A 12033-nucleotide genomic window follows, 5' to 3' on the forward strand; every position below is an offset into this window, starting at 1 on the left:
TGGCACCTCAGCGGATCGGGATTCGAACCGGCATAAATGTTCATAGTAATCTTTATCATTGTAACGTGTGACAGCTGTACAACTGGATATTAATCACTAATATTGATTTGGGTACTGGAGGCTTATGTACAGAAAATAGGCAAAGAAATGTTTTTTCTTATTCACAACATTTCTACAACAATTTCTTTATCTTCTTATTTTAGAGAAAATTCTAGGAGCTCATGCTGACACTTACTGTCTTCTGTCAGATTATGTTCCTCAGCCTCAAGCTCCATCTCTTTGCACCATTCTTCCAACTGCTTGGTCTCGTTGTGGAGAAGCTGCATGAACCAGTTCCCATCTAGATGTAACGGGGACACCCTGCCTGTCTCTGTCTCTTCCTGAACGGCCTCGCCCAACCATGGCTCAGGTTGAGGACTAGGTGGTCCACTGGAAACCCTGTAGTCTTCCCGGTAGCTGAACAGGCCCTGTGTGCGGACAGTGCGTAGAGCGCTGTACTGGGTGGGCGTGCTGGGCTCAGAGTGCCGCTGAAAGCCGGCGCCATACTGAAGGCTCTTGTCCTCCAAGGATGGGAAGCCCTCCAGCTCCAAGTCAGCTTGTACCGCTGTGGTGACGCTGTTTGATCGCCTCAGCCTTCCTTGCCTTAGTCAAGTGACACGTGGCAGTGGAGTAAATTAATGAAGAACATTTGACTCTTTGAAGAAATGACAATATGATAAAGGGCACTACTTTCAAAGAGCACTAAATGTGAGGCTTGTTCACTAGTGTAAGGTCATAACTGTGCTCAGAATTTGCATAAATAAATAGAGGACAGAAACCATGTTTAATTATGCATGTGACATGTTGACGGGCACAGGTGTAAATCATTCCAAACGAGGAAGTAGCATGCATGAGAGCTGTCAATCATCTGTCTCCTCCCACATTAATGGCTATGTTCTGGGTGACATAAAGAATTGCACACCACCAGAAGGATACAGGTAATTCCAAAAATAGATACAGGTAACTATCAAGCTGTTCTTTCTTGCATATCCATAGGATGACCTTTGACCTTACACAAGAGAACAAATCCCGTGCTTAGCATGCAGGGCTGGTTTTAAAATAGCGCTCAAAGCATCCTAAAAATAAATGTCATTGATTTGGAAGGAATACCGTTTGGTGTCCTCCACCTGAATTCCAACAGAGTGAAAGAGAGGAAACCTTCTGCTGTCAGGGTCTGAGTCAGTCAGTGCTTCAACCTGATATATAAACAGAATATATTATATTGTGGATTATATTCTCACATAAAATGCCAATTCATTACATTGCAGCCTCCATGAAATAAAACAGCTCAGTTTTCATTCAGTCAGCGTTTGAGGTTGTGGACAGGTGTCTTTCATACTGATAATGAGTGCAGGACAGAGGAGCCTTTTACAGAAGAAGTTATAAGTCTGTGAGAGTCAGAAATCTTGCTTGTTTGTCAGTGACCAAACACTAATTTTCCCCCATAATTTGCATTTTGTCTCTCATTGAGGTATACCTATGATGAAAATTACAGGCCTCTTTCACCTTTTTAAGTGGTAGAACTTGCACAATTGGTGTATATGTGGTGTATATGTGGTGCTAACGATGTGCCCTGCCACAGACAGCGCAAAACCCTGGCAAAAAGATTTCTTATTTTGATGACATGCTCTTTACGTAAACTAGTAGGGTTCGAACTCGAGTGCATTTTCATGAGACGTGTTAATGTTAATGAGGCTTACTTGTATTCCAACAGAGGAACGTGGGGTTTTGAGGTACTCTTCTGCCTTGGAGACCAGCACAGCCTTGTCACACGTCTGCACGGACGTGTGGCTCCCTGTGAAGGCTGGCCGCTTCCCAGCTCCCATTTCCATTGCCAGACTCACAGCCCTGGCGCTGTCCAAACTCTCGGAGGAAGTGTACAGAGCGCGACCGTCAGGAGCCCACAGGACGCCCCTCGGGTGCTGACCCTCGTGGTAAGTGTCCTGTGCAGATTCCGTGCTGCTCTGTGCTGTCACTGAGATGATGGGTTTGGTGACGCTGCGGGGTGGAACAGGAGGGGGCGTCTTCTTGTAGCCTGGAGTGTATGTCACCACTGTAAAGAGGATAAGGCGAGAGGAGGATAGGTATGAGAAAGAACAATGGAACAAGGAGACAAGATAAATCATGGAACTGTTGAACCAGCTAAGCACTATTCATGCTACAAAACATTTAACTGTTTAATGTGTTGACTGAAGTGCAAATTTTCTCCTACTGCCAATTTCTTGAGGAATTTTATTTGAAATTCGGCAGATACTCATAGTATCTTGTTACACAAAGACTGATGAAGGGTTTTGGGAGACCTTCAACTGAACTGGAAGTATGGTGAGAAGTGCTATCATACACATTCTGCGTTTCCTGTGGTTTGTCCATCAACTCACTTTCTGTCACATGTGCATCTACTTTGTCTATCAACTCTCTAATCTTTTCCCATTCTAACACCGCATGTAATGAATTACCAATATTTTTCATTGTAGTCGATTTGCTGAAGTTGGTAGACAGCATGCCTAAAGCTGAGGTTAAAGTCACCACTACAACCCTCTGGCTATTCTGAATTGGCCTTAATGCCATAAGAGAAGCAATATGCGATTCTACAGGATATTCTGCAAAGCGATCCACGATACTGGAGAACTTGTAGTTGTATGTACTTGAAGATGTAAGTAAGATAAAATCTTTTTTTCATACATTGAGTTTTTGTGTTTCTGTTACATTTTTGTATTAACACATTACACATTAACACATTATGGGGTGGTGGTAATGAAACAGACCCATAAGCAGAAGGAATGCCGAACTGCCAAGATGCTACTGAGGTGCCACTGAGCAAAGCACCGTCCCAACACACTGCTCCCCGGGTGCCACTGCTCACCAAGGGTGATGGTTAAAAGCAGAGGACACATTTCGTTTTGTGCACTGGGTGCTGTGATGTGTCACATGGGAAATAATCATTTTCACTACCTAAATTTAGAGGTATGTTTAATGATATCGGCAGTTTCAGAAAACACACTCACACGTGAACCAGATGACCACAAAGTCCCAGGTTCAAACCTCACTTCAGACTACCATGGTGTCCCTGAGCAAGACACGTAACACTGTGTGTCTCCAGGGGGACTGTAACTACTGATTAAAAATACGTTGTGTTTCTGATTCTAGATTAAGCAATATAGATATATACAACATTTGGTGCTGGAGGGAGAATAGTCACGTATAGTTGCATCGTTTACACATTTGCCTAGTGGGTAACACACTCGCCTATGAACAAGAAAGACCCAGGTTCAAATCCCACTTACTACAATTGTGTCCCTGAACAAGACACTTAACCCTAAGTTGCTCCAGGGGGACTGTCCCAGTAACTACTGATTTTAAGTTGCTCTGGATAAGGGCGTCTGATAAATGCTGTAAATGTAAATCTCTTCATTTCTGTGGGGCATCGCTTCCAAACATTCAGAGACATTGTTCATTTTCTCAGATCTTAGTTAGTGGATGTTTTTTTACGTGTCTTTGAAAGGGAATGGACCAGTCCCTCCAGAAATTTGAGATGTTGCGATCGCAAATTCAGCCAATCAGCGCAATTTTTTTGTGTTTTGCATTTTTTTTGAATAACCAAAACTTTTTTGCTATTTTGACCTATCGCTGAACTTTACTCCTTTGTTACCGCACATACAGACGTATGAGACAGGAATGCTGCGCATTTACCCTCAAAAAGTTCCGCCAAGGATTGAGCACAACAGTTTCCAAGTGTTCTGCCTGAAAGTGGGGGTAAACTATTGTTGTGTGTATCTTTTCTTTATAATATAAAGAATTGCTGGTGTCGTCCTCCTGTAAGTTGCTTTGGATAAAAGCGTCTGCAAAATAAATTAAAGTAAAGTAAAATAATATCTGCTGCGGCTAGGTCAATATTCACTGGGCTTACTGGGCGGATTTATGGGTGTACAGATGCTGCTGTGTCAGTGTGGAAAGGGACCACAAAACAGGAATACTGTTCTATGTACTGTACGCTTTACTGGCAAATCGCATGGTGCTGAACTCAAGTTCGATATTAGGCCGGCGACTCGTCACAGAAAAACACACCCACACCTGCTTCTCAGGAACTATTACTATACTAGATTACCACTACGCGCCAATTCGCTGACACCAACGTCACGCTTGCACTTCCCGTTACACTGTTTTGTACCGAACGCAACGTTGTTGCTGATCACCTGTACAACCTTCCCAGGAAAAAAAAACTTTTGTCGCAACTTTTCACTACAGTTTACATTAAAATGGTTGCTTCCCTTTAACAGCCCCTGGTGGTGGTGAAGAATCTTCCCTTCATTGAAGAGCATGCAAGATTTCACATGTATTTTTTGTGTAATATTTATGCATACACTTTCTATTACACTAGGGACAAGAGGACAAGAACACTGTGAGCTGTCATACAGAAGCCTTCACACGATATCCCAAAAGCTTTGTGACATTCTCTGAGAATGAAATGCTTCAGTGCCTGGCAGATGTTATAAATTCCCATGACAGACATTCTTTTCAGCAGACAAAACTGTACCTGAGATCTACAGTATTCATGCAGAGGCTCTACATTTTTAATGCAATGTGTTATCAGTATATTTTTGAGGGAATTTTTTTTTTTTTTGCAGAGAGAGCTGGAAAGAATATTTGAAAAAGAATGAATCCATGAATAGTGAATACATTTATTGTTATATTTGGTAATATATACATAAATTTCGCAGTACATTTTATAATAAATACAAATAAAACAGTTTCTGCTGTGTATCATTACTTGTTCATTCATTACTTTTGCAATACTTGGTTGTATGCGTGTGTGAAGCAGAAACTCAACCTTGTTGTTGGTCACCTCACCTTCACACACATGGGATTTGTTAATAATTAGACTAATGATTGATTGTAGGGTCTCTATTGTCACTATTTTCGAAAGTGCAGCATTATGCCAAGAACCGGTTCGTATTTATATTTAAAATGTCTGTCCAAAAAAAAAAAAAAAACCACAACGTTTATTAAATCAAGTAGAAGAGAGACTCCCTTTGGATAATTACTGCTGGATGATTATGTTTCATAATATATTTTCATCTTAGTATGATTTTTACATTGTTTATTGTGTATCACATTTATTGTTTTCCATAAATTAAACTACTATAAATGCTAAAATTCATTATTAGTATGCTAACAGCTACTACATTGTATATAATTACAACAAGTACATGCATATAGCAATAATGTTAGAGAATAATGTTTCATTTTATGTTATCCTTTAGTAATTTATATCCATTTTCGGTTTATTCATTTACTGTTGTGCTTTTTTCATTATATTCATTATATTCCACTATAATCATTTCACCAGCATATAATCATATTTAGCATTTTTATATGTGAGTTTCCAGAAGTGGGACAAAGTCATTGCTTTTCAAGTCACAAGTAAGTCTCAAGTCTTTGCCCTCAAGTCCCAAGTCAAGTGCCAAGTCAAGACAGGCAAGTGTCGAGTCAAGTCCAAGGTCAAGACTGATAAGTCTCAAGTCAAGTCCTAAGTCCTGCAGTTTGAGTTTCGAGTCCTTTCAAGTCTTTTCAACCGCACAATAATAATATATTTTCACCGATCGTGTATGCTTTTAAAATCTATTGTTTTATTAAAACAAGTGCAATTGAAACTGCAGAAATAAATAGTGCTGACATTGCACTATTAACTTCATTTTTAACATTTAACTCATATTTTTTAAGAATATTCTTCATTTTAAACCACTGCTTTACAGAATAAACGCATTTGAAAAAACAAGTGCAACTGTAATTATTTGAACAAAAAGTGCTAACATTGTATTTCCATGACATATTGCATTTCAATTAGTTCCACAGCAGTTTGTCCTGTCCTGTAACAAATACATGAACATAACAGACTTAACCGTGGGAAGTGGAAAATAAGATGTACTTGTGTTTACCAACTGTTTATTCAGTTAAATAGCTGCATCCATGTTACACGTCACGTTTGATGTGGTAATTTCACAGTTCGAAGACTCATTCTCGCCCCCTACAGTGCAATTCAGCTAGGTATACATCCGCGCTAAAATATCAAGGTGAAAGTCATCATAGTGTAGCGGTTCTTCTTCTGCGTTGTGTAACTTTTTGATTTCGTTTCTTGATGAGCTGACACCCAAGAGATTTTCTGTGCAAAGTGTATTCTGTACAAAAAGCAAGGTCGCGTCAGAACATCGCGTCTTTCTGCACCTCTCTCTCTCTCTCTCAACTAACGCCATGTGTCCAAGAGAACTGAACATTAACATAAAGCATTCACAATTTACAATACTGCATTCCTGTACAAAAAGCAAGGTTGCGTCAGAACATCGCGTCTTTCTGCACCTCTCTCTACAATATACAGTATTAAAAGAACATAAAAAATATTCACAAAATAACACACATGCAAAATATTCCTAATATGTACATAAATTAAAATGAAAGAAATAACTTTTTGCACACAAACCCCACGAACCTCTCACAGCTCACGCCATGTGTCCAAGAGAACCGGATCTCAAAAACAAAATAAAAGTCTTTAGAAAATAAGAACATAAGTCACAAGAAAGAAGAAATATACTTATAAATCTAACTATTTAACTCGGGCACAATATCTTGCGTAATATAGACCCAGCTCCCAACCCAACTTTGTGAATAGATTAACGGCGATATTTTTTATCGCCCGACAAGAGTCTCACGTTAACGCAGCACGTTTTTATCGCCTGATAAGAGTCTCACACAGCACGTTAACGCCGATAACGGCCCACCACTAATATGTATGTATTGTATGTCTTTGTTGGTGGCTAAAATACACGTTGCTGCTGACCGCCGTCTACTGTGTGCGATACTGTACTAATGTTATGTATAAGTACCTCATCCTACCAGGTTTAAAAAAAATCACTTTTATAAGTGTACGAATTAAGGGAGTGAACTCGCAGTGGACAGATTACCAGTTTGCGACGTTAACAGCGAGTTTACAGCCTCACTGATTTAACTACACAGCAAAGAAAAGTTAGCAAATAAGCGTTAGCATTCACTCAGAACTTACCGTTCTTTGTGTAACTTCAAATGTCGAACGTAGTTAGAAGTTGTTGCATCTCCGTCTGTAATCTTCGACCCGCATGTTTTGCATACTGCTATTCGTTTTTTGTTGACCACCTCGTAGTTTTTATATCCGAACGAAACTATCTTTGGTATCATTTTGTCTAACTGGCGCGTTATTTGAGAGTTCCACTGCATTGGTTGTCCTGTAATTTGATTGGATGGATGCTGTTGGCTCAAAACAACGTGGATCTAATTTAATTGGATGTCTTGCCGACAGCAAATACGCGCACAGACGCACATATACACAGACATTGAAAGATACAGAACGTTTTAATCTTTGGGTTTTCTGGGAAACAGCAAGTCTTTTCAAGTCAAAAGGCTCAAGTCCAAGTGAAGTCACGAGTCAATGATGTTAAAGTCCAAGTCGAGTTGCAAGTCTCTTTACATTTTGTCAAGTCGAGTCTAAAGTCATCAAATTAATGACTCGAGTCTGACTCGAGTCCAAGTCATGTAACTCGAGTCCACACCTCTGTGAGTTTCACATTAATTGTATCTGGGTCAGTGTTACGTCCTGTGGTCATGTGATCTTCTGGCTGCGTTCTCTGTCTTGTTTGTATTTTCCTTTTTAGTAGGAGGAGCCTGTCATTTACGGAACTCCTCCCATACCTGACTCTGATTTGCGCTCCCATCGTAGTGAGGCCGTTTAAGAGGGCGTGGGTCTGCTGCGACGGGAGAAGGGAGAAGGCAAAAGGGGGGAAATACGCCAGACAGATGCCCTGTTCACAGTAGTCTACCCTGTGCTTTTTCATGGCCTGTATACTTTGTTTTCTGGTGTCAAGGCTTGAATTGTCCTTTTTTTTAAAATTAAAATGACATCATTAAAACGTTTGTGGTGTTTCCGTCCCTCTTTCTGATTGTTTACGTTGTTTTTAGACTTGTCTGGGGGATTAAACATTCCTCATGTCATTGGCTTCTACACGCATATTCCTGCTAGTAATTCACCCCTCAACCCATCTGCACATGTGCAAGCGAAATATTTTTCTTTTGCGTAAATAAAATTTCACAAGAAACACTCTAGCTTGTTTTTTTTATATATATCTTAAAAGTAAAAATAATATATTCAGTGTTATCTTCATTTTACATTTGTGGCTCCCGGTGTTTTCTCTTTTGTGGAAACTGGGTCCAAATGACACTTTGAGTGTAAAAGGTTACTGACCCCTGTACTAGTTAAAAGACATCAGTATCTGTGTGACAGACACACTGTTTACTGTATTTTCATTCCAGGACTCATTTTTCATTTAACCCAATCCTCCATATTTACCTGCCAATCCAGATGATCACACTTTACCTGTGTAATCCCGGGACCACTGGAATTTTTTAATGGTTATTGCAATAACAGCAAGCCAAACACCAGACAGGACAAGCTGGATTTTAATACCTGATGAGGATGGTTGAGTCCTGTCTGCAGCACATGAAGTAGGGAGACGAAACTGGATCCCTACAAAGAGCAGGGGAGTTCTGTTAATGTAACACACAACATGAAGGCAGATCAAGTGACTGGTCTTACCTCCCCAGTCTTCAACTAATTTCATTTCAAAGTTAGTGCCATTTCTGTCATATGCATGGTTTTGTATATTATAATAGCAATAAACAGTCTACACAATGCATACAATGTATACAGTTAAACATAACACGGAAATAAAATATTATGCATATACAGTGCGTATGGAAAGTATTCAGACCCGCTCAAATTTTTCACTCTTTGTAATTTGCAGCCATTTGATAAAATTTGATACATTTTTTTCACATTTTGATAGAAAAAATTTCGAAAACCTTCTCTAGAGTGCCCAGGACTGGGCCGAAGGCAATGCCGCTAAGCACACGAAGGAGTGACTTCATGACCATGGAGTGACAGGACCATGTGATATTTCAGTTTTTCTTTGTTAATAAATCTTCAAAAATGTCAACAATTCTGGGGTTTTCAGTCAATATGGGGTGCTGTCTGTACATTAATGAGGAAAAAATAACTTTTTTTTTTTGCAAATGGCTGCAATATAACAAAGAGTGAAAAATTTAAGAGGGTCTGAATACTTTCTGTACCCACTGTATATAAAATGCAATTATACATTTCTAACCAGCACTAAAGGGGTTGTTATGAATAATAGATTTGCATACTTTTTAAGGATCATAGACAGGAAAGGGCACACATATACAAACTGTTCAATTTAGCAGGCAATTAATAAGACACACACTAATTGGTCATGTCACAGGTTTCAACAGAAAAAGATGGAAGCTGACAATGCTGGATCTTTAGACGAAGCAAGCCGAAAAGTACTATCAGTTTGCTAGAAAGAATATGATGGAATCTGGAAATTATTACATAATGTGTGTGTTTGTCTACATATAGGTCTCAGTGTTTTGGTTAAGGATGAGGTCGCTATTTGTTCAATAAAAACAAATCTATTTACAAATCTTAAAAAAATTCTACATTTATAAAAATAAATAATTTTATAATTATGTCCAGTGGCTAGCACACTCTGCATTAATTGAAGATTTTTGGTTTTGACATAGTAACATAGTAACTTAAGATCTTCCCACTATGCCCAACAGTCAAGAAACTGTAGGAATGCATGTGTAGTGCTATGCTGGTAGTGTTGGCCATAACTACGGAGCTGTTAAATGGTTAAACATAAACATAAAGTTGCATGCTGATGCCTGATGTCTTGTTAATGCCAAACCCATCATATCCCAGAACTTCATTTTGTGAAATCCAGCACCTGGTTTCTTGTTGCTCTGGGAGGGATCCATAAAATTTAGGTTTGAATTATCTTGCTCAGATGGATGGACATTTAACTTAAGTCTATAAACACAAAGCACTTTTGGCCAAGGTTTATTAAACAGGCTATAGTTTCTGCCCACTTCTGACTACAATAAAGCTGAACTACCACAGACACAGTCGATTCATAGCAATAATGACCAACAGTGTCAATTAGCTCAGGGTCATTAACAGGCAGACCCAACAAAGTCACAGACATTTTCAAACCCCACTGTAAAAAGAATTTCCGGAGGTAAATATGATCAATTTAAGTTGAGTAAAATACACTTAATTATATCAGTCAATGAGCTAAATTTGAAATAATTGTGTAAATCATACCCACACTAATTTTTAAGTGTAAGAGCAGTTGCAAAATGAAAAACTGAATAAAATTTACCCAAACTGAATGTTTTCTGGACCAAAATGTGGAGCGGTATTTCTTTGCATGGGTATGGAGTAGTTGCATGGAGTAGGTAGGATTCAAAAGATTTCTATCTTTAGATATCTTGGATGTGTAAAAACTACTCAATTTCTTTCTTTGAGTTTTAGTTACATAGTTTACTGTATTAGTTAGAATTTACCTAATTTGTTTAGGTATTTCTTAACACTGTGAATAAGTTACTATTTACTAAGAATATGCAGTGTTAGTTAGATTTTACCTCGTTTGGTTGAGTATTTCTTAACTTTAAATGTAAGATACTATTTAATAAAAAAGGCTAATATAAAAAGGCTAAACAAAATGTGTGCAATTTTATTGCATAGATTCTAGAGATTCTATTCTATATTTATATAGCACACTGTAAGTTGGATGTTGAAATACTAGTTTAGTTTAAATACTAGTTTACATTGTTTTTTAACTCTTAAATCAGGCACACCTCTATACCATTAAAACATTAGGGGGTGGAAAGTGCGTTAGAGGGTACGTACAGATATGTGAGCTCTGCATTTAACAGAGCTCTGCTCTGTTATAAAAATCCTAATATTAAGAACCTAATATGAAAATATTTATATGAGAGTACTTGACAATTCTACCTGTTAAATGTTATTCACTATTTCCCACTGGTGCTGAGAGATGCTACTGTCTGGGAAAAGACTGGAATGCAGTTGGGGAACTGAGCTCTCGTGAAACCTCAGTGAAGCTGCCGATATTAGGATCCTTTGTGTATACTGTAAGTAAAACTGTGGCAGACACTAGACATTTGTGCTAAACTTATATTATTTAAACATCTATTTAATGTTAACTGCATGCAGACTGTGGCTGCACAGTGACGTAACCTCACATCTCCAAGATTATAAATTCGCATGCTCTCTCTATGTTGGCGCTTCAGGTTCTCCGGTTTCCACCCACCATCCGAGGGCCTGTACACTAGTTAGATTGGCGACTCTAAATTGACTGTAGGTGTGTGTGAGTGCATGGTGTGTGTGTGTGTGTGCACCTTGCCCTGGGTGTCCCAGGATGAGCTCCTGCTACCGCGACAGTAATAGGACTAAGCGGTTATGGAAAAAGATTGCATGCAGGCTTGTTTATTAAGACACACTTGAAAGATTTATGAAAGCTACTATAGTGAAGCACAGGTTCTGGCATCTGGTGGTGAGCATTTGTAACTACAATTTCAGTATGTGACTGAAATTACTGATTTGCACCTTTATTTATATCAGTCTCACTCTTCCCTCCCACAAAATGAAAAATACGGCTAGCATCGTGATTGAAAATAAGTTTACGAGACGTTTGCATAGCACCAGGGCAAAAATACAACATAAGCAGCTTGTCGTTGAATATTCATAACTGTGGATAGACTCAGCAAGGATTATATTGACATATTTTGTTACTGTCCACCACTGCCCATTAGCTAGTATAAGCTCATCTGTCCTGGTGGATAATAAATGACCACTATAGAGATTCTAATATAAAATATATTTGTTTGGAAGCTGATTAGGGATGAAATCAACTTTGCTGACCTCAGACCGGCATCCTAAAAAAGCCTAAAAGAGAGGAATGAGCATGCGGATGTGGATAGGGCGTTGGATATATTCCTTTGCCATTTATTAATAGTAATGCTGGAGCACATAAATGCATGCAGGGCGAGTGCAGAGTAAGTGTTCAGGTCAAGTAGGTCAGGCAGCAGAAA

At 38.9% G+C, this 12033-nt stretch overlaps 1 protein-coding gene across 3 annotated transcripts in view; it reads right to left on the minus strand.

Annotated features, from left to right (window-relative positions):
* Nucleotides 1-12033, minus strand: part of dlgap2b (discs, large (Drosophila) homolog-associated protein 2b) — a 55409-nt gene that overhangs the window by 6927 nt on the left and 36449 nt on the right. For all 3 annotated transcript variants that reach the window (XM_029002284.1, XM_029002283.1, XM_029002285.1), the window contains exons 6-9: nt 8528-8587; nt 1740-2092; nt 1150-1235; nt 236-642 (exon numbers count right to left, since the gene is read on the minus strand). In XM_029002284.1, the coding sequence (XP_028858117.1) occupies nt 236-642; nt 1150-1235; nt 1740-2092; nt 8528-8587 (906 nt within the window). The remainder of the gene's footprint in view (nt 1-235; nt 643-1149; nt 1236-1739; nt 2093-8527; nt 8588-12033) is intronic.

Source organism: Denticeps clupeoides, chromosome 14 (assembly GCF_900700375.1).
Source record: "Denticeps clupeoides chromosome 14, fDenClu1.1, whole genome shotgun sequence".
NCBI lineage: Eukaryota > Metazoa > Chordata > Actinopteri > Clupeiformes > Denticipitidae > Denticeps > Denticeps clupeoides.